This window comes from Balaenoptera acutorostrata, chromosome 8 (genome assembly GCF_949987535.1).
Source record: "Balaenoptera acutorostrata chromosome 8, mBalAcu1.1, whole genome shotgun sequence".
Lineage (NCBI taxonomy): Eukaryota > Metazoa > Chordata > Mammalia > Artiodactyla > Balaenopteridae > Balaenoptera > Balaenoptera acutorostrata.
In genome coordinates, this window is record NC_080071.1 from 68,443,123 (window position 1) to 68,466,483 (window position 23,361).

Below are 23,361 nucleotides of genomic sequence, written 5' to 3' on the forward strand. Positions count from 1 at the left end.
GGGATCATTGGGTTTGGCCCTCAGACAGCAGGGTAAGTGGAAGGACTGAAATAAGAACTCAAGTATTTTGATCTCTAACTTAACTACTTTTGTGTACTGAGGTCAATATGTTCACTTTGAGTTTCTTTTCAGTAAATGAAGTTTTTAAAATTATTATTACAGTTATCTCCCATTAACTTTCAGATTCTGAATGCTTTGAATATGGAGATTACCTCTTACAGAACTTAGCATACAAAACAAGCCAACCTGTCATTGTTTAATTAGTCCCTGTTTTTACTACTACTAATATAGTGTGCATAATAGATCTCACATGTATATTTTGGAGTTTTAAAAATTGAACTGAAAGGGCATTAGCTCCCTTAGCCTGGACTGATTGGCAGTGTATTTCTGCTTCTCTTTGCGTGGTGACTTCAGGCTTCTCTTCCCCCGTTTCCCCAATCTCATGGTCTCTGCAGGCAGCAGCGTGGAATTTGATTGGTGTGCCGTCTCCAGTATCCGCGCGCTGCGTCAGCTTGGCAAGAAGACAGTGGTGGTAAACTGTAACCCTGAGACCGTGAGCACAGACTTTGATGAGTGTGACAAGCTGTACTTCGAAGAGTTGTCTTTGGAGAGAATCCTAGACATCTACCATCAGGAGGTAAAAAAAACAAAGAGAAAATATATGCAGTGCATACTTTATATATGTGTATTCATGTATGTATATTTACATTGTAATTCCCCTTAGGAGAAAGAGCTGCCGGTGTCTTCCATTGTCTCATTTCGTAGTGAAACTCTAAAAAAATATCACCTAGCCTTAGATTCTTGAGGCCCTGGCACAGAGTAATTATTTTTCATATAAAATTCACTTTTTCTTTCTAAGCATTCTAGCTCTACTGAAAATTCTTCTTGGTAACATGTGCCCGATACATATTAATTAGCACAAGACAGCCCCAATAAATATTCTGCAAAACGATTTAATTGGTCATGTAGACATATGATAAGCAGCCTCTCTCTAGTTACGTGCTGTTGCAGTTTAATGATGACCAGTTCTCAGAGGAGACAGTCGTTCACAGAGGACTGGTTAATTCTTTATGCTATCAGATGAAGCCAGTAGTCTTCAATTTAAAATCAATGAGTTTATTCTGAATGATTTTGGTGCCTTTATAGCTTGCTCTGAAGTAGCTCTTCCATCTCCACTCCAATATTATTGAGTGTATCTTCACTGTGGATTTATATGATCCCAGGTTACTGTAAGTCTGTAGAACAAGTTAGCTTACAATTAAAAAAATACCTACTTGAAAATTTTAGAGTGATGTCCAATAGTTGTGCCTTTTGAGGTTATTGTAATTTATTTCCTACTACAGAGAATCATCCCTATGTACAAAATATGGTCACTTAAGGAAAAAAAATTCTAACTTGGAGCCACAAGACTTAAATTCTTGACTTGAAAATTCATTGATTTTTGCCAGTTATATAAATTCTCTGGGCTTCATCTTTTTTTTTTTGTTTATGAATCATATGAGTCTTTAAATGTTCTACATGCAGGTACTGTGAAGGCAACATGAGATTTGTAGTTGAGATCACATTGTCAAGTATAAAGTATTGTGCTAGAACAATGTGATGATTTTATTATTGTGAAGAAAAATATAGACAAATTTAAGATTGATGTATCATCATGTTTTTCTATCAATATTTAGGCCTGGCCTACTAATATTGTAATATAATGAAACTAAACCATTAGGTAGAATATACACAATTTTTAGTTCTCTCTCTGACCTGATTTTTCTAATGATTTTTTAATTCATTTTAGACACATAAGTGGGGATCAAAACAAGTACATTCTGCAAATATTTCTTGAATACCTTTTAAAAATCAGGTTCAGGGCTTCCCTGGTGGCGCAGTGGTTGAGAGTCTGCCTGCTAATGCAGGGGACATGGGTTCGAGCCCTGGTCTGGGAAGATCCCACATGCCACGGAGCATCTGGGCCCGTGAGCCACAACTACTGAGCCTGCGCGTCTGGAGCCTGTGCCCCGCAACGGGAGGGGCCGCGATAGTGAGAGGCCCGCGCACCGCGATGAAGAGCGGTCCATGTACCGCGATGAAGAGTGGCCCCCGCTTGCCGTAACTAGAGAAAGCCCTCGCAAGAACTGAAGACCCAACACAGCCAAAAATAAATAAATAAATAAATAAAGTAGCTATAAAAATTTAAAAAAAAAAAAAAAATCAGGTTCAGCAGGATAGAGAGCTATAAAACCAGGTCCCTACCTTTAAGACATTAAAATAAAACTGGAATCCATGACGTAATATGTGAAAAGTTACATAATTGTTTTAAAAATGTTAACACGCATTACAAGCAATAGCAGCAGGCATTTTACACATAATTAATTATTTCCCCATGAAATGGTTTAAGGAAAGATGAAAAACTTCTACAACTGCCTTTGGATGCAGTTACACATGGATGATAATGAGGTCCTTTTGTTATAACTGAATTCAGTATGATAGAAATAAATAAATTGGCCCTTATTTGAAGCTAATTGGTTTTTATAGTGCTACTATATATAATAAGGTAATTGTAAATGTTATGTTGAAGAACATAAGAACAATATGCCATTGATGTATCCTTTAAACTACCCCACAAGAAATGTTATATATAATATGCACATATCATACACGTATGTACATATATTTGTGTATGTGTTTCCTTGTATAAGGTTGTTGTGTGTCTCCTCACAGCAGGCTTTACAGGCATTGTCTCTCATACCGGGTGTGCCTCAACCTTCAGAAGGCTGCCCTTATTCGACCTTGGATGCCCCTAGAGATTCTGAAGGCACTGAGGCATTCAGCTGTAAATTTGCGGAAAATTGGAAGCACGTCTAAACTTATTTAAAAGCACACATTTGAGTCACTTAGAAGGGCAATAGGCTTTCCCAAGGATACATAGCTACATGGGATGATAGAAAGTATGATAGGTCCCTTGGTCCAGGTCTCTTGGTCTAGTTCAGGACCAAGCCTGTTTCCATGGAATCAAAGAAGCACCTCTAAAGAAAACATTAAGGGGAAGTCAGAAAAGTGACATGGCCTGTGAGTAAAGCAGGCTGCTTTGGAGGGAGGTCTTGATCAGAAGTTGAGTGAGAGGAGATACTAGAAATGCCAAAATCTCCTTCCCACTTGTTCTTTATTTTTTTAAGGAGAAAATGTTATAGCGATATATCCCTTTGGCTGCAGACAGTTTTTTTCAACTTTATAAAGAGCAACCCTTTAAACTGAAGTCATTAATTCCTTATGATTGTGCTCATGAGTTCTGCTCCCTGAGAAGAGATTTGCATTTTTATCTTTTATGTTTTGGTGTGTGAGTGTGGTACATATATACAATGGAATATTACTCAGCCATAAAAAGGAACGAAATTGGGTCATTTGTAGAGACGTGGATGGATCTAGAGACTGTCATACAGAGTGGAGTAAGTCAGAAAGAGAAAAACAAATATCGTGTATTAACGCATATATGTGGAACCTAGAAAAATGGTACAGATGAACCTGTTTGCAGGGCAGAAATTGAGACACAGATGTAGAGAACACACGTATGGACACCAAGGAGGGAAAGCCGCGGGGGGTGGTGGTGGTGGTGTGATGAATTAGGAGATTGGGATTGACATGTATACACTGATGTGTATAAAATGGATGACTAATAAGAACCTGCTGTATAAAAACTAAATAAAATAAAATTCAAATATTCAAAACAAAAAAAAATACCAGGCAACATATTTGACACCTTATGATGTCCCTGTCTGATTTGAGTCCTGATTATACAATTTTTCTTGCTTTTTATGATGTATAATTTACTGGATCATACCCCATAAATATGTACTCTGCTTAATGATTTAATTCTCCTATTTTTAACACCTAATACCATATGTATATGTAGACAATGGTACCTCTGTACCACAACTTGAGTTAAGTGAATGAAAGAGTGACAGACATTAATTAGTGACAGGCAAAACCCATCAGGTAATGCATCACTCTAAACCAGGATTGGGGTTCATTCCTTGCATTTGGTCTAATTGTAATTAAATATAAGCTTAAGAGTCTGTCTGAAATGTTAAAAATGTTTTACTAAAATGCAAATTACTAAAAAATAATGCATGATCAACTTGACTGACAGAATATAAATAGTGGAGGCTTGTAAATTAGAGATAATACATGAAATTACAAAAATCAAGGCTATTTTTTGATGAAGTAAATGCTATTTCCATTAATAAGACAAGTTTTCTTACATTGTATCCTGTCAATAATACAGCATTTAATTTGTTTATAAAAATAAGGACTGACCAAAGTGATTAGTGTCTAAGGGAAGTTGAGATGTTCTCAAATAAATTTGAAGGATTTTCTTTTCATTCCTCACTGCTAAAAATAAATTTCAGCTTAAAGATTATTTCAGAAAGGTTTTTGTGCAGTGATACCTTAGCTTTGTGATATCAGGTTTAAAAAACTAAGAAACTAAGCTGGGTAAAAATACTACAAACAAATCTAGGTAACATTGGTGGAACTTTGGGACACTAATGGAATTACTTTAGGCCTAAAGTATTTGGAAATCTGGGAAACAAATCTGAATTTTAGACTATTTTATTTCAGAAAGTTACTTGAAACTATTTGTGTGATTGGATCAATATGTATGATAATAATTTGTCTGTGTGGGATACCAGATTCTCTTCCCTAAGTCCCTACAAGTTCTGTGCTTGGAGTTGGGGACAATTTAAGATAAAATTCTTCCACAAAACTCTCATCTATTAACTTCATCCCATAAATGTTCTCTTCTACTGAATTATCTTTGCTGTTCAGGCAAAACCTGCACAAACCATCACACCATTACTCTAAAACATTCCTATGGATGTGATTTGTCTTCCAAATGATGGTCTTTATTTCTGGAGGTCAATGACGAGGATAGGGTTTTACAGTGAATGTTTTTCTATCTACCACTTCCCAAAAAGAGTGTTTTAGAAATTGCTCTTCTCCTAACTTCTAACATTCACTACCTTTGAAACCAGCTAGAAAAACAGTGTTAGCTTCAGATTCAAAGATTTGGTATATTAGGTAAGCATAACTGCTTTACAATATGTAGAATTGAGTTCAAGTAAGTCTGTATTTGCTAGATAAGGAAAATGGGCAAGTCATTTCACCTTCACCAAGCCTCAGTTTATTTAACTGCAAAATGGGGATAGTAATAACTGCCTCAAAGTGATACCATGACCATGAAAGTCAAAACATCGTCTAGGGTATATAGTAATGTACTTAATAAATAGTAGCAGTGCATATTATTATTGTTTTTAAATTTGTTAATTTATTGAAAAATAAAAATCAATTCCATAGAGTTATTTTGGAAAATATTGATATATTTATTACTTAGAGCCTTTTTATTCAGCTGTAAGTACCTATTTAGTCCAATTGTCTCTGATATTTGCTCATAACTGGCTACTTCTCCCTTAATTTTAGAATTTATTTTGAAGTCTTTCACATAAGAGACTTTTCTATATATTTAATTGAGGAATTAGTTTCTAGGCTTCTAAAATATTAATGCTGTTAATAAACTAAAAATGATAAGCAAATAAAAATACTATAGTTAAGAGAATAATATTTATTAAAGGTTTTGCAAGAAATGGATATCGAACATAAAAAATGACGATAAAAGCAGTTTAAATGTACTTATAAATATGCAGAAATGTGGACTGTTATTTTCCATAATGCTTACAATGAATTTAAGCACTTAATTGCAGGGTGTTTGCTTGGGCAGTATGTAATTTCTCTTATCAGAGAGAAATGAGCTTCATCCCTTTAAAAAATATTTCAGAATAATTTCAAATAATGACAAAATACCTTTGGCACATATGTATTACTTCAGCAACATTCATTAGTAGGTCATTAAAGCAAACACAAATTACGCCCAGATCAATGGCCTATCAGATATTGTAATATTTTCTAATATAAATAATAATGTCTTATTTATAACTTATAATGTAGTAACACCTTTAATGTTTATTGTCTTATTTGATCTACATACATAGGAACCTTATGAAGTAGGCAGGTATTATCCTAATTTTACAGACAAGAAGATTGAACCTCAGGGAGAGTTTCACAGAGGGAACCAAGAAGAGGAGGGACTTCTAAGTCCAAACCCAATTCCCCACCATCCCTCTTTGGCTCACCCTCACCTCTCTACCACTAGTCTCAAGAAAATTTGGGATTTGGTGGGCTTTTAAGAAAAAAATCTTGGAGTTTTGACTGCTCATACGAGATTAACTTTAATGATTCAGGGACTGCTTATAAGGCAAATAGTAAGGAAATAGGAATTAAAATGAGTTCTGGGTACTGTAGACAGGTACCAAGCAGCAGTAAAGGAGACAGGATGTCACAATGAGAGGTAGGATTTAGACTGGACTTTAGGGATGGTTAGAAAATTGATAAGGGAAAGGAGAAGGGAGAAAGGAAACAGGCAGGGAAAGATTACGTGGAGGTGAGAAAGCTTGCTGGTGGGAATGCACGAAGGTGGGGACGGTGAGTAGGTAGTTTTCCTGGGGCTGACAGGAGTGATCATAGATAAGATTGGAAAGTCTTGATGGCCCCAGTGGTAATGAGTTAACACTATAGTGTTTAGGCAAAGGAAACCTTTGGAGAACTCGGAGTATAGGAGTAACTTGGTGAAGCAGTCTTTTGAATGATTAATCTGAATGTGAAGTGCTGGGGTGGAGAGGAGCCGCAGAGGGGAATGTTAAAAGGAGAGATCTGTATCCATTTAAGAAATTACAACAGTAGTTCAAGAATTAGTTGATTATAATGTAAAGTACAGGATGGAAATGTTCATTGACTTGATTTTCTTTTAATTGCCACACATGCAAATGTCACACGTTTACACGCAGTTGTATGAAAGTCGTGCACGGTAATCACGTGTAGTTTTATGGGAGTCTTATATGGTTATCATGTGTAGTTGTATGGGAGTCTTACAAAGATTTTAGCAGGTAAGTGCCTGGAAAGTCAGGACTAAGTCCGTTTACCTCTTTGTGGCATAACAATATATCCATTGATGGGAATAATGAAAATATCGCAGTCATCTTCATTCAGCATTGTCAGAAAGGAAACAGAGGCAGTATTAGCACAGCTGTTCATTGTCCAGAGGCTGACATCGAGGACATGTTTTTCAGGCGTGCAGTGGCTGTATCATATCAGTCGGGGGCCAGATTCCAAACAACCTGGCAGTCCCCCTGTACAAGAACGGTGTCAAGATCATGGGCACGAGCCCTCTGCAGATCGACAGGGCTGAGGATCGCTCCATCTTCTCAGCTGTCTTGGACGAGCTGAAGGTGTCTCAGGCACCATGGAAAGCCGTTAACACTTTGGTAAGGAGAGAAACATGAGTCTGTTTTTAATGGTCCATTTTGAAGAGTCATAACCTGAATGTTAACGACTGCAGGTGCTAACAGCAGGGCAGAGAGAATGCACTATGCTTAGTGAATTTACTTTAAAGTTGCTGAATTTCCATGATTGCAGTTAAATGCTGGTTATAAATTGATAGGAGTATTCTCATTGATTCCAACCGTGAAAAGAAGTTCAAACTATTTTTGAACTAGACTTGATATTTAGAATTAGAAACTGGAAATTTTATGTATTTTGGTGTCCAGTTTACATTTTAATGGTGTCTTTTGAGAGAAAGAATAAAAGGAGTTGGGTTACCACTTGTTCTAACGATACCATTCTGCATTTTTATTGAATATTTTAAACTATTCATGCATTTTGTTGTTGTTGTTTCTGTTAATTAGAACGAGGCATTGGAATTTGCGAAGTCAGTGGGCTACCCCTGCTTGTTGAGACCTTCCTATGTTTTGAGGTAATATATTGTTTTCTAAAACTATTATTTAAAAGTCAGGAGACACAGAACTGCATTCTGTATGCTAACAGCACTAGGCTTTGATGTGTAGTAATTTGTAAATCCATAGACAATCCCCATACCAACACAGCCAGAGTGAAGACCTGTGCACAGTTCTTCAGCCTAATGCTTTTCCTTCAGGGAGTGACAACACAGTGTCTCCAATCCTACATCTTAGAAGCATGGCTTAGGGCATCTCCTTGCCAAATGGAGGAGGATAGCTTTACATTAGAGAAGAGGACAATTTAAAAAACCAAAGAGCAAAAACAAAACAAAACAAGCTTGGGATATCTCTCACCAGCATCTGTTCTCTGATACCCAGAAATGACAGTTTATCTTTGACTGTTGTCAGCACCTTCCGATGGTGCCTATGGTTTGAATTTTTCTTTTTTTGAGATCAGATTTTTTAAATAAATGAATTACAATGTTGGAGTACATGGACAGTGTCTTTTATAATAAACTTTGAAACTAAGTTCTGTCATCAGAGGAGAAGTCGTCAATTGTCACTCTCTTCAGATGTTACCACATGTGAAGAGCTACTTCACTGAACAGGGGATAATAAGAGAAACGTAATTTGTTATGCACAGTTTGAAAGTGTAAATGGAATGTGAGATGGGATCCTTTAAAATAATGAAAAATTTCAAGTGAGGTGGGAAACTTTCCTTTTTCTTTAAGTGACATTTTGTGTAAACCACAGTCCAATACTACTGCTTCTCTGAGGTATTAATGTAAGTTAATTTAAACAACACAGGCATTTAAGGGGGGATCACTCTGACTACTGTGCTCCCTCACATCATTGCAATCCGTATCTTTCTTTTAGTTCCCTATACTGTGAATTATCAGCCTCATTAGGACCTTAGCCTTCATGTCTTAAGTAGATGAAGAAATTGAAAGCTCTTCAAGCATAAAATTTGCAATATAGTAGGAAAGGTAAAGAAAAAGTTACTTTTAAAAGGAAGTGGAAAGTGGTATTTTTCTTCCTTGTTTCTTCCCTCCTGCTTAGTCTTCCTTCTTTCCTCCCCTCCCATCCCACTCTGAAAATGCCAAAATTCAGAGTAAATTGATTTCAGATAGTATTCTTTCTCAAGAATTTGAAAGGACACAGCTGAATACATTTCAGTCAGATACCATACATTATATTTGCAAATGTTACTAAAAAAATTGATTCTTTAGTAACCCAGCTGAGATAGTAGAATGACCTGCTTTGACAGCATACTTGTGCGTTAAGATCAGCTATGGGTCATGAACTCTGAAGACACAAGTTTAGAAAGCTAGATCCTGGGATGAATCCTGTTACAGTATAAGTATTACCTGGAAGCAGAAGAGAGTTAAAACAAATCAGAAAGGCTGAACCTTGGGGATGTGTCATCGCTAAGAGCTACCATGGTTCTCTTTGGGCATTATCACATGTCTCACCCCCCTTCCTCGTCCCCAACTTTGGGGACTTTTTACTTTGGTTGATTGTCCTGTTGATTACATAAAGTCTCAATGTAGAAAGAGACACCTTCTTACTTAGCCTAGTCTGGAACAAGAGGTTGCCTGGAACTGTTCTGAGAAGCAATCAGTTCTAGCATGCTTTACTTCTGAAGTGGTAAAAGAAACTGACCTCTTTTTTTTCCCCCTCCTTACCCAGTGGGTCTGCCATGAATGTGGTATTCTCCGAGGATGAGATGAAAAAATTCCTGGAGGAGGCCACTAGAGTCTCTCAGGTAGTGTCCTATTTCCTTCTGGTGACTTTTACCTCTTCTGTTAATTGCTACCTTGTTTTTATGTTGTTTTTCTTTGCACAGGATGTTGTTATGGTGTTTTTCCTTTTTTCTTCTACCCAGTATACTCCTAAATATAGAAATGAGAAAACACATATGCATTTAATTATATTTGGATCCTTAGGGTTAGTGGAAGAAGAGGAAGACCAGTGAATATTTGATCAGAACAGAGATTTATACGATTTTAGTCTCCAAGAGCAAGGCTGCATAAGCAGAAACTTGTCTGTTAATGAGTTAGATGCTGGTCAAGTTATCCGTGGGATTCCCAGCCTCAAGGGCAGCCCAACCATTGTCATCATGAACAAGTGAAGGCTTCCCTGATTTTTAATTCTCACACCTGGAGAGACTTTCTTTGCCTTAGTCAATCCTGCAACTTCAATAGTAAATCCCCTCACTCACCTATTGATTTTTTTCATTTTGGTACATTCCATCTGTAAGTTAATAAAAATGTTTATAATTCTGTGTTCACTCAGCCAGCTTTCTCCACTGCCCCAGCTTTTACTTTCTTCTTCGGCATTACCTCAGTGTAATCCATTTAAGATTTGCCCAGTGGGGTTATTGATCTGCAGACCTTGTACTGTAGAGGATAAAAGTAATGTTTTCTTTTTAAAAGCTTTCAAAAGCTAGATAGGGCTAAAAGAAAAAAAAAAAGGAGAGAGAGAGAGAAAACACAACTCATAGAGAAGAGTTTGATGTTAGGCAAGTGGAGTTTGGAGGGAGCCAAAGAGTGAAATCAGAGGCATTTGAAAGAGGAATAAAGAGCATGGATTGTTCCCGCACACATGAAGCTGGGCTTCGTTTCTGCGTGGCAGTTGTTCCCCAAGGAAATTTGGTCAGTGAAAAGAATGCATAAGGATAAAGAGTGAGGAGAGACAGAGTATAAAAAAGAAACCAAGTGGATTTTGAATTCACTTTTGTGTGGAAGTCAGATAACTGAGGAGGGACTCTCTCCAAAGGGCCAGTTGTCATTAATGTGCTCTGGAGTGAGATACTGTCCTCTTCTCTATCTCACTCTCTGCGAGGGGTCCTGCCACACTCATCTTTTGAGAAACCAGCAGCCTGACCCAGCTGGTCTCATGTGAATGATGAGGCAGGTGTTCTCTGTCTGGGACAGTGGATCTTATAGAGCCTCTACTTGGTAGAATATTTTTAAAATATTTTTTTCTGCTAGCAGGTGGATAGAATCCTTACAGGGCCAAAGTTTTATAATAGAAATGTCTTAATGGAGTACTTCTGGTTCAAGTCTCCCCATCAAATTACATTAGAATCTGGGATTCTCAATTCAGTGAATCTAGAGTAAAACTAGCCCCCATTAATCATTGATCTATTTATGTATCCATTCATATTTAGCACCTGCTATATAATGACACTGTTCTCAGTATCAGGGGTTACATTCATGAAAAGATAGTCTCACAGAGGACTGTCTTTACTAGGGACATCAGACATCAAATAATTATAATTAAATATGATGAGCATTGCAATAGAGAAAATACATGATGTTGAAGGAGAGTGTAAAAGTATCGGGGTCCAGTCCCTGAAGAAGGGACTTTTAAATTGATTCCAAATGGTTGATTCAGAGTTAAAAGGTTTACATTGTGGGTGTGAGTAGGAAGAAAGAACAGTGTTATGTAAAGGCCTGAAGCTGAGAAAGAGCATGGAGTTTCTAGAAACTGATAAAGCATTCACTTATATGGCTAGGATGCCAAACATGGTGGGGAGTGTTGATTATAACGATGGTGGAAAAGCAGAAAAACAAGGAGCAGATAAAGAGAACCTTGTCAGTTATTATACTGAGGTGGATTTTAGTCATATTTTCTGAATACTGAATCACTATGCTGTACACCTGAAACTAACACAATAGTGTAAATCAACTATACTTCAAGTAAAAAAAAAAAAGAGCAATTGAAAGTTAAAAAAAAAAAAGATCACCCTTCTATAGTATAGAGAGTAAAATCTGGGACAAGTCTGAATTCATGGAAGGAGGTTAGGGGGCTGTTGTGTAGCTCAGGGTAGAGATGACAGTGCCTTGGATCAGAGTAATGGTAGTAAAGCTGGAGAGAGGTGCAAGTGTTCTAGAAATATTGAGAATGTGTATTGAGGATGTGAATGGATGGAGGTGGAGGGTGAGAGAGGATAAGAGATGATTCTTGAGTTTCTGCCTTAGCTGGATGGACAGTGGTACCATTTATTGAAACAAGGAACACTTAAGGGAGAAATTTTAGAGGGGGAAATCATATATGTAATATTTGACCTTTTGAATGTGAGGTGCCTGTGAGAAGTCCAAGTAGAGAAGTTCTGAAAGCAGAGGGTTATATAGAATTGGAATTGAAGATCAAGATTGTGGCTAAAAACAGAGATGTAGATACAGATTTGGAAGTCAATAGCATATCGTTGTAATTGAAGTGTTGAGATTGGAAGCAACCACCTGGGATAGTATAGAGGAAAAGGAACAGTTAAGACAGAGATGAAAGGAATACTGGCATTTCAGGGCTGAGCAGGGAAGAAAGAACCACAAAGGAGCCTAAGAAAGAAGTATGAAAAGGTGATCATGGACACCTAAGGAAAGAAGTGCTTTCAGAGGGCCAACAATGTATAATGTTGCTGAAAGACTGAAATTTATTAAGAAATTTTCTTCCTCAACGTATTAAGGGCTATTTCATAAATGTGTTCAATTGGCCAGGATGGAGGTTGCTGTTGTTGCCCCCCTCAGATCCCCTTACCTGTGGGAGCACCCATCCCCCACCTGCTGAGGTAGCTGAGGACACCTCCCAGCTATACTTCTCAGGATAACTGTTCTCAGTCAAATGGGAGCCTCTGTCAACCAGGAGGCAAGATCCCTCACCTTACCACCACGCTCAAAACGCTGGGCAATGACTGCCCTTTGCCTCAAGATGGGACTTAACTCTGTGCTGCAACTCAGAGCTCCCTCTGTGGTAAGGCCAAATCCAGTCCCCACTGAGACCACGAACTTCCTAGTTTTTTCCTGCTGCCCCATCCTGCTTTTCTCACTCCCTCAATAAATCACTTGAACAAGAACCCCTGTCTTAGGCTTCGCTAGAGAGACTAAGACAGCTGTTAAACTTTACCTTTGTTTGCGGTTATATTGTTATTATAATATAGGGAGAAATTCCCACGTGTAAGTCTCAACACAGCTCTACCAGGCCTGCCAACAGTAAACATCCAATATTTTAAAAAAGAGGAAACAGAGATGAAAAAAATTTTCCATGTCCGATAGGCCTTTGAAGAAAAGGAAAATTTCTTCATTTAATAATAAATTTAAGGAGAGAGAAGCTTATTTATGGGTTGAGACATTGGTTATTTTGAATTTTTTTTATAAAATTTACTTCTATTTAAAATGTTCTGTTAAAGGAGATAAGATATGTTACATTTTTTTAACTTTTTATTTTATATTGGAGAATAGTCGATTAACAATGTTGTGATAGTTTCAGGTGCACAGCAATGGGACTCAGCCATACATATGCATGTATCCATTCTCCCCCAAACTCCCCACCCATCGAGGCTGCCACATAACATTGAGCAGAGTTCCCTGTGCTGTACAGTAGGTCCTTTCTGGTTATCCATTTTAAATACAGCAGTGTGTACATGTTGATCCCAAACTCCCTGACTATCCCTTCCCCCCATCCTTCCCCCCTGGAAACCATAAGTTCACTCTGTAAGTCTGTGAGTCTGTTTCTGTTTTGTAAATAGGCTCATTTGTATCATTTCTTTTTAGATTCCACATGTAAGGGATATCATACAATATTCCTCTTTCTCTGTCTGACTTACTTCACTCAGTATGACAGTCTCAAGGTCCATCCATGTTGCTGCAAATGGCATTATTTCATTCTTTTTAACGGCTGAGTAATATTCCATTGTATAAATATACCACATCTTCTTTATCCATTCATCTGTCAATAGACATTTAGGTAGCTTCCATGTCTTGGCTATTGTAAACAGTGCTGCAGTGAACATTGGGGTGCGTGTATCCTTTTGGGCCATCTTTTTCTCCAGATATATGCCCAGGAGTGGGATTGCAGGGTCATATGGTAGCTCTATTTTTAGTTTTTTAAGGAACCTCCATACTGTTCTCCACAGTGGCTGTACCAATTTACATTCCCACCAACAGTGTAGGAGGGTTCCTTTCTCTCCACACCCTCTGCAGTATTTATTGTCTGTGGATTTTTTGATGATAGCCATTTTGACTGGTGTGAGGTGATACCTCATTGTAATTTTGATTTGCATTTCTCTAATAATTAGCGATGTTGAACATCTTTCCGTGTGCCTCTTGGCCATCTGTATGTCTTCTTTGGAGAAATGTCTATTTAGGTCTTCTGCCCATTTTTTGATTGGGTTGCTTCTTTTGATGATATTAAGCCTCATGAGCAGTTTGTAAATTTTGGAGACTAATCCCTTGCCAGTCACATCATTTGCAAATATTTTCTCCCACTCTGTAGGTTTTCTTTTCGTTTTGTTTACGGTTTCCTTTGCTGTGCAAAATCTTTTGAATTTAATTAGGTTCCATTTGTTTATTTTTGCTTGTATTTTAGATATATTATATTTAACACATATGCATAAAATGATAAACTCCAAGATAGTGGCCAAAAGGAGTTTGTGTTCAGAGCAAAAAGACGTGTTCAGAGAAGCCTTCAGGGAGGAGGTAGCATTGGAGCTAGGCCTTGAAGGATGGGTTGAAATTTGAAAGATGAAGCTGAGGAGAGAAGGTGGAGTGCATTTGTGGAAGAGAGGCATGGAGACAGGTAAAGACAGGGTCTGGTAAGAAAACAGCCAGTGGTGCCGGTTGCTGGTGCCTGAGGCAGAGGAGAAGAGATGCCTAAACCCTGGAGGCCTTCATTCAACCACTTCTTTTAGTCTGGAAAAGCACCTAGTGATCAAGCTGCGGAGGGCATTGCAGCACTGTCGTGAAGGAACTGAGTGTGGGAAGAACATCAAGAATAATAAGGGGTCTGAAACAGCTGAGAGAGGGAGAACATTTTAAGATTTATAAAGAAAAATGTTTGATTTTGCAGTTACAAATGTCACACTTCAGAAGTGATTTAAAGCATGTCGATTCCATGTAAATAATTCCATCTTTGGCCTAATAAAACTGAAACAAAATGCTGCTCTCCTTCTAAGTTCATTCACAATTCTCATACAGAGAACTAACTGAGGGCATTGTAGTGCTTGGAAAAGATAAGTGTAGGAAGAGAGAAAAAACCTGAACCAATACTGATATATAATTATAAATAAAATAGAGAGATATTTATAACTCTGGAGACAGAAAAGGAACCTGATTCTGCCCTCTCCTTAGCCTCCTCTTTTCTCTAACTCACCTAGAAGTCGATGTTTGAAACTTCAAAACTCGTGTTCAATTCACTGAGAACTGAAAATTGGAGAAAGATTTCCTCTTCCTCACTGTTAGCAGAGAATGACCGTGTTCTTACCAAACAAACTGGCTAATGAGTTTGTGTCGTATGTTGAGCATTGGTTTTTTTTTTCAAGTATTGCCGTGGTGCTGACTTAAGGTACACGATTTACTTGACCCCATACATGTAATTTCAGCTAAAGTTTCTGCCCTTCTGTTTTCCTCGGTGACAGGAACACCCAGTGGTGCTGACAAAATTTATTGAGGGGGCCCGGGAAGTGGAAATGGATGCTGTTGGCAGAGATGGAAGAGTAAGTGCTTTATCTCCCACCCCCCATCCCTGCCTTCCCATCAGAAAGTTTTTCTTGGCAATTTAGAAACGTAACTCAGATTAGAGTTCGTGATTTCTGCAAAACAGGTCTCTAAAAATAATGGACAAAATGCTCAGTCAAAAAAATTGTTCCAATTCACTGACAATTCAGTTCATGTGTCATGGGTATCATATCTTCTGCTTTTCATACTGTTAGAATTTCTCTTTGATGATATTAAAAATTATCATCCTGTACTCTTTCTTTTTGAATAGATTTTCTCTCTCATTTTCTTTTGTCTGTGTGTTTCCTTTTTTGTTTCAATGAATATTAGAAAAACATCCAATACTTTTCGTTTAGAAGTTCCTAATTGAATCCCTAGTTTTTCTTCTCTCTTGATTTTTCCATCCTTCTCCTTTTTATTGGGTTAATAAAAGCAAAACTGAACAGAGTAGGGTGGGTAAAGATAATAACATAAAATTGGCTTACCATATCACATCTTGTATCACTAATACAATGAATGCCTCCAACTTCAGGGAGACATGAAAGTATGAAGAATTTTTTCCTTTAGTTTTCAAGTTGTACTAATAAGGCATGTTAAAGCTTTTTTTGTTTCTTTGTTTTGGTCTTTTTTTTTTTTTTTGTCTTCCAGATTAACAGTTCAAAGCAAGGTTGTTTCAAAAAAATACTATATATATAGTAAGGATGACCTCTTATCCTATAAACCAGAGTTTAAGCACCCTTAGATATCATTTATTTCAACCCCTTACTCCCCAAGGATGAGAATTTTCTTCACAGCAACCCTGGAAAGTGGTCATTTGCTTTCTGTTTAACTCTTTTGGTTATACAGAGCATAAAAAGTTGTAAGATGATGTATATATTTTTTGTTCTTGCTTTTACTTCTTGGACATCTAATATATTCCTTCTCTTGAACTAAGGTCTGCTTCCCTAGAATTTTCATCCCTGACCTGCTGGCCTCCAGAGTTATGGAGCATATGTATATTCTTTCCCACTTCAACATTTTATGTATTTGAGACTGAGGTATAAAATAAGACGAATGTGATCATACCAGTGTGGAAGTGGAGAATGTAAGACTGACCTATAGACATTTATGTTTTTTCAAATGTTGTGCTGGTAAAGTAATGCTGGTCTGTTGGCCTGATTTGGTTCCATTTTGCTAGGATATGCTCATGCCCTAAGATTCTCTTAGACCTTGACCATTGCTTATCATCCTGGACTCCTTCTTTTGGAAGTGTTCCAGGTTACTCACATAACTTTTAAACAGTCACACTCAGAAATGGACCTAGTACTTCAGACATATTATAACTTTTTTTCAGAGTTCAGTGAGGTGTTGCCTCCCCATTTCTAGACAGTATAAAAAATTTGAGCGCTTACTCTGCACTAAATATCATGCCAGACACTGTTTATGTGTTCTCTTTTATCCTTACAAACATTCTGTGAGGCAGATACCATTGTTATTCCTATCTTATCAGAAACCAAGGCTAAGGAGATAAAGTATGTCACCCAGGTCACAGAACTCGTAAGTGACAGCAGGAGTACTGGGACTCAAATGTCACTCTGCTTTAAATCGTCTATAAATCTGATAAACAGATCTTCACTGTAATTTATTTAAGTCTTTTACAGCCACCCAATTATTCTCCCCCACTCTCAGCTTTATCATTTTCCAAACACACACATACTGTTAACATTTAGGTTATTGTGGTTGAGACCATAAACTTTGCAATCTGACAGATAAGGGTTCAAAATCCTGACTTGGTCACATAGCAGTCACATGTACTTGGGTTATTTATTCTTATATTGCCTTGGTTTTCTTACCTCTAAAAGAGGACAAGAATATTTTCCTCTTGCTTCCTTCCTGTCTCAAATTTCAGTTTAAAGATCTCTTGTGTAGGTGGCCGGTTAGATCAGTTGGTTAGAGTGTGGTGCTGATAAAGATCTCTTGATCTTTAGATCTTACATTTTCTTTCTGATCCATCTAAGTTATGACATTTACCTAAGCTAAATATTGACCTCTCCCATCTTTTCTTTTCCAGTGTTTAAAACTTAACCTGGAAGGAAAAGATAAAGCTATCTCCAGTGCCCCCCAAATGCTTTAGTTTCCTATCCATTTTTAAAAGTCATCACGAGTTGGCTTAGTTGCCTTCTTCTCCTGGTATCAATACCTATTCTAATCAATGGAAGAGGGAGGTAAGCTCTCAGACACTCTCGGCCGCCCTTAGAGGTGATCTGTCACTGCACAGGGAGGCTTGGTGAGGCTACACGTGCAGCTCTTTCTACTGCTCTCGTCAGGGACTTAGCAAAGATGCTGGAGGCATCTGTTAGAATTAAGGGGGATGGGTCAGGCAGTAGCTTCATCGAAGAAGAGCTGACACTTCTTTTGCAAATCTTCTTTTGGCCAGGTCATCTCCCATGCCATCTCTGAACACGTGGAAGATGCGGGCGTCCACTCAGGAGATGCCACTCTGATGCTGCCCACACAAACCATCAGCCAAGGAGCCATTGAAAAGGTCATCATTCATAAATAAAACTGGAAGGGGGAAAAAGATTTAAAACATTTTTTTTTAATTGGGGCTGGATTGTGAAGGGTCTTTTTTTATTATACATTGCCTTTTTTTTTGTTTGTTTATAAATTTATTTATTTTATTTATTTATTACTTTTGCTTGTGTTGGGTCTTCGTTGCTGCACGCAAGTTTTCTCTAGTTGCAGCGAGCGGGAGCTACTCTTTGTTGCGGTGCGCGGGCTTCTCATCGTGGTGGCTTCTCTTGCTGCAGAGCACAGGCTCTAGGCGCGTGGGCTTCAGTAGTTGTGGCGCATGGGCTCTAGAGTGCAGGCTTGGTAGTTGTGGCGCACAGGCTTAGTTGCTCCATGGCACGTGGGATCTTACTGGACCAGGGCTCAAACCCCTGTCCCCTGCATTGGCAGGCGGATTCTTAACCACTGTGCCACCAGGGAAGCCCATTAAAAACATATTTTAAACTAGGTAGCAGTAGGACATGCCCCAGGTAAAATTTAAGTTTGAGGGGAACTTCCTCCTCTGAGTCTGCTGGGTATTTTAAAGATGACAATTTCCTTCACTGCCCTTCAGAGCCCATCTGGTTGTATGCTAGTGCAGTGGTTCTCTAACTGTATGCATCATAACCACCTGGGGGACTTGTTAAAATACAGGTTGCAGGACTCCATCCCCAGTTTCTAAATCTGTAGTTCTGAGCAGGCCCCCAGAATTTGTGTTTTTATCAAGACCCCATGTGATGCTATTGCTGCTGGTCTGGGGACCACATTTGGATAACTGCTGCTGCAGATGATTCTGATGTTGGGGCCACTTACAGATGAGCAGCATCTAAAGCAATATTTCTCAGTTAGAAGCAGGTGTGCAGCAGTCACGTGAGAACTTTCTACAACCGATGCTTTCACTGTCTGCCCTTACCCTCACCTCAAACAGTACTTTATGATATGTCTCTTTCAAACCCTCTTTTGGAACCACTGCTTTAAAGACATTTCCAGTAATGATGACTCTGCCTCAGTACTCAATATGCATTGCTAGGTGTCGTCTTTGAGGCTGTCATCTTTTTTTTTTTTTTTTTAATCAGCCAACACATGTTTATTTGTGTACATTTTTTTTAACATCTTTATTGGAGTATAACTGCTTTACATTGTTGTGTTAGTCGCTGCTGTATAACAAAGTGAAACAGCTATACGTATACATATATCCCCATATCTCCTCCCTCTGCCATCTCCCTCTCACCCTCCCTATCCCACCCCTCTAGGTGGTCACAAAGCACCGAACTGATCTCCCTGTGCTATGCAGCTACTTCCCACTAGCTGTCTATTTTACATTTGGTAGTGTATATCTCACTTCGTCTCAGCTTACCCTTTCCCCTCCCCGTGTCCTCAAGTCCATTCTCTACATCTGCGTCTTTATTCCTGTCTGGCCCCTAGGTTCTTCAGAAACTTTTTTTTTTTTTAGATTCCATGTATATGTGTTGGCATACTGTATTTGTTTTTCTCCCTCTGACTTACTTCACTCTGTATGACAGTATCTAGGTCCATCCACCTCACTACAAATAACTCAATTTCATTTCTTTTTTTTTTTTTTTCTTTTTTTTTTATTATTTACTTTTGGCTGTGTTGGGTCTTCGTTTCTGTGCGAGGGCCTTCTCCAGCTGTGGCAAGTGGGGGCCACTCTTCATCGCGGTGCGCGGGCCTCTCACCATCGCAGCCCCTCCTGCTGTGGAGCACAGACTCCAGACACGCAGGCTCAGCAGTTGTGGCTCATGGGCCCAGTTGCTCCACGGCATGTGGGATCCTCCCAGACCAGGGCTCGAACCCGTATCCCCTGCATTGCAGGCAGACTCTCAACCACTGTGCCACCAGGGAAGCCCCTCATTTCTTTTTATGGCTGAGTAATATTCCATTGTATATATGTGCCACATATTCTTTATCCATTCATCTGTCAATGGACACTTAGGTTGCTTCCATGTCCTGGCTATTGTGAATAGAGCTGCAATGAACATTGTGGTACATGACTCTTTTTGAATTATGGTTTTCTCAGCGTATATGCCCAGTAGTGGGATTGCTGGGTCATATGGTAGTTCTATTTTTAGTTTTTTAAGGAACCTCCATACTGTTCTCCATAGTGGCTGTGTCAATTTACATTCCCACCAATACTGCAAGAGGGTTCCCTTTTCTCCACACCCTCTCCAGCATTTATTATTTGTAGATTTTTGATGATGGCCATTCTGACCGGTGTGAGGTGATACCTCATTGTAGTTTTGATTTGCATTTCTCTAATGATTAGTGACGTTGAGCATCCTTTCATGTGTTTGTTGGTAATCTGTATATCTTCTTTGGAAAAATGTCTATTTAGGTCTTCTGGCCATGTTTGGATTGGGTTGTTTGTTTTTTTAATATTGAGCTACATGAGCTGCTTGTATATTTTGGAGATTTTAATCCCTTGTCAGTTGCTTTGTTTGCAAATATTTTCTCCCATTCTGAGGGTTGTCTTTTTGTCTTTTTTATGGTTTCCTTGGCTGTACAAGGGCTTTTAAGTTTCATTAGGTCCCACTTGTTTATTTTTGTTTTTATTTCCATTTCTCTAGGAGGTGGGTCAAAAAGGATCTTGCTGTGATTTATGTCATAGAGTGTTCTGCCTATGTTTTCCTCTAAGAGTTTATAGTGTCTGGCCTTACATTTAGGTCTTTAATCCATTTTGAGTTTATTTTTGTGTATGGCGTTAGGGAGTGTTCTAATTTCATTCTTTTACATGTAGTTGTCCAGTTTACCCAGCACCACTTATTGAAGAGGCTGTCTTTTCTCCGTTGTATATTCTTTGCTCCTTTATCAAAGATATGCTGACCATAGGTGTGTGGGTTTATCTCTGGGTTTTCTATCCTGTCCCATTGATCTGTATTTCTGTTTTTGTGCCAGTACCATAATATCTTGATTACTGTAGCTTTGTAGTATAGTCTGAAGCCAGGGAGCCTGATTCCTCCAGCACCGTGTTTCTTTCTCAAGATTGCTTTGGCTATTAGGGGTCTTTTGTGCTTCCATACAGATTGTGAAATTTTTTGTCGTAGTTCTGTGAAAAATGCCATTGGTAGTTTGATAGGGATTGCATTGAATCTGTAGATTGCTTTGGATAGTATAGTCATTTTCAAAATGTTGATTCTTCCATTCCAAGAACATGGTATATCTCTCCATCTGTTTGTATCATCTTTAATTTCTTTCATCAGTGTCATAATTTTCTGCATACAGGTCTTTTGTCTCCTTAGGTAGGTTTATTCCTAGGTATTTTATTCTTTTTATTGCAACGGTAAATGGGAGTGTTTCCTTAATTTCTCCTTCACATTTTTCATCATTCGTGTATAGGAATGCAAGAGATTTCCATGCATTAATTTTGTATCCTGCTACTTTACCGAATTCATTGATTAGCTCTAGTAGTTTTCTGGTAGCAGCTTTAGGATTCTCTATGTATAGTATAATGTCATTTGCAAACAGTGACAGTTTTACCTCTTCTTTTCCGATTTGGATTCCTTTTATTTCTTTTTCCTCTCTGATTGCTGTGGTTAAAACTTCTAAAACTATGTTGAATAAAAGCGGTGAGAGTGGGCAACCTTGTCTTGTTCCTGATCTTAGAGGAAATGGTTTCAGTTTTTCACCATTGAGAATGCTCTTAGCTGTGGGTTTGTCATACATGGCCTGTATTTTGTTGAGGGAGGTTCCCTCTATGCCTACTTTCTGGAGAGTTTTATCATAAATGGGTGTTGAATTTTGTCAAAAGCTCTTTCTGCATCTATTGAGATTATCATATGGTTTTTCTCCTTCAGTTTTTTAGTATGGTGTATCACATTGATTGATTTGTGTATATTGAAGAATCCTTGCATTCCTGGGCTAAACCCCACTTGATCATGGTGTATGATCCTTTTAATGTGCTGCTGGATTCTGTTTGCTAGTATTTTGTTGAGGATTTTTGCGTCTATTGGCCTGTCGTTTTCTTTCTTTTTTTTTTAACATATTTGTCTGGTTTTGGTAACAGAGGGATGGTGGCCTCATAGAATGAGTTTGGGAGTGTTCCTCCCTCTGCTATAATTTGGAAGAGTTTGAGAAGGATAGGTGTTAACTCTTCTCTAAATGCTTGATAGAATTCGTCTGTGAATCCATCTGGTCCTGGGCTTCTGTTTGTTGGAAGATTTCAAATCACAGTTTCAATTTCAGTTCTTGTGATTGGTCTGTTCATATTTTCTATTTCTTCCTGGTTCAGTCTTGGAAGGTTATACCTTTCTAAGAATTTGTCCATTTCTTCCAGGTTGTCCATTTTATTGGCAAATAGTTGATTGTAGTAATCTCTCATGAGCCTTTGTATTTCTGCAATATCAGTTGTTACTTCTCCTTTTTCATTTCTAATTCTATTGATTTGAGTCTTCTCCCTTTTTTTCTTGATGAGTCTGGCAAATGGTTTATCAATTTTGTTTATCTTCTCAAAGAACCAGCTTTTTGTTTTATTGATCTTTGCTATCATTTCCTTCATTTTTCTTTTTCACTTATTTCTGGTCTGATCTTTATGATTTCTTTCCTTCTGCTAACTTTGGGGTTGTTTTTTTTTTTGTTCATTTTTCTCTAATTGCTTTAGATGTAAGGTTAGTTTGTTTATTTGAGATGTTTCTTGTTTCTTGAGGTAGGACTGTATTACTGTAAACTTCCCTCTTAGAACTGCTTTTGCTGCATCCCATAGGTTTTGGGCCGCCATGTTTTCATTGTCATTTGTTTCTAAGTATTTTTTTATTTCCTCTTTGATTTCTTCAGTGATCTCTTGGTTATTTAATAGCATATTGTTTAGGCTCCATGTGTTTGTATTTTTTACAGATATTTTTCCTGTAATTGATATCTAGTCTCATAGCGTTGTGGTCAGAAAAGATACTTGATACGATTTCAATTTTCTTAAATTTACCAAGGCTTGATTTGTGACCCATGATATGATCTATCTTGGAGAATGTTCCATGAGCACTTGAGAAGAAAGTGTATTCTGTTGTTTTTGGATGGAATGTCCTATAAATATCAATAAAGTCCGTCTTGTTCAATATATCATTTAAAGCTTGTATTTCCTTATTTATTTTTATTTTGGTTGATCTGTCCTTTGGTGAAAGTGGGGTGTTAAATTCCCCTACTATGATTGTGTTACTGTCGAGTTCCCCTTTTATGGCTGTTAGTATTTGCCTTATGTATTGAGGTGCTCCTATGTTGGGTGCATAAATATTTACAATTGTTATGTCTTCTTCTTGGATTGATCCCTTGATCATTATGTAGTGTCCTTCTTTGTCTCTTGTAATAGTCTTCATTTTAAAGTCTGTTTTGTCTGATATGAGAATTGCTACTCTGGCTGTCTTTTGATTTCCATTTGCATGGAATATCTTTTTCCATCCACTATCAGCCTGTATGTTTCCCAGGTCTGAAGTGGGTCTCTTGTGGACAGCATTTTTCTGGGTCTTGGTTTTGTATCCATTTAGTCAGTCTATGTC

General features: G+C 38.1%; 1 protein-coding gene across 1 annotated transcript in view; it reads left to right on the forward strand.

The window, feature by feature from the left end:
* Nucleotides 1-23,361, forward strand: part of CPS1 (carbamoyl-phosphate synthase 1) — a 145,791-nt gene that overhangs the window by 98,210 nt on the left and 24,220 nt on the right. Inside the window, exons 25-30 of the mRNA XM_007187862.2 lie at nucleotides 456-637; nucleotides 7,170-7,364; nucleotides 7,785-7,852; nucleotides 9,525-9,600; nucleotides 15,253-15,330; nucleotides 17,748-17,855. Coding sequence (XP_007187924.2) covers nucleotides 456-637; nucleotides 7,170-7,364; nucleotides 7,785-7,852; nucleotides 9,525-9,600; nucleotides 15,253-15,330; nucleotides 17,748-17,855 — 707 coding nt within the window. The remainder of the gene's footprint in view (nucleotides 1-455; nucleotides 638-7,169; nucleotides 7,365-7,784; nucleotides 7,853-9,524; nucleotides 9,601-15,252; nucleotides 15,331-17,747; nucleotides 17,856-23,361) is intronic.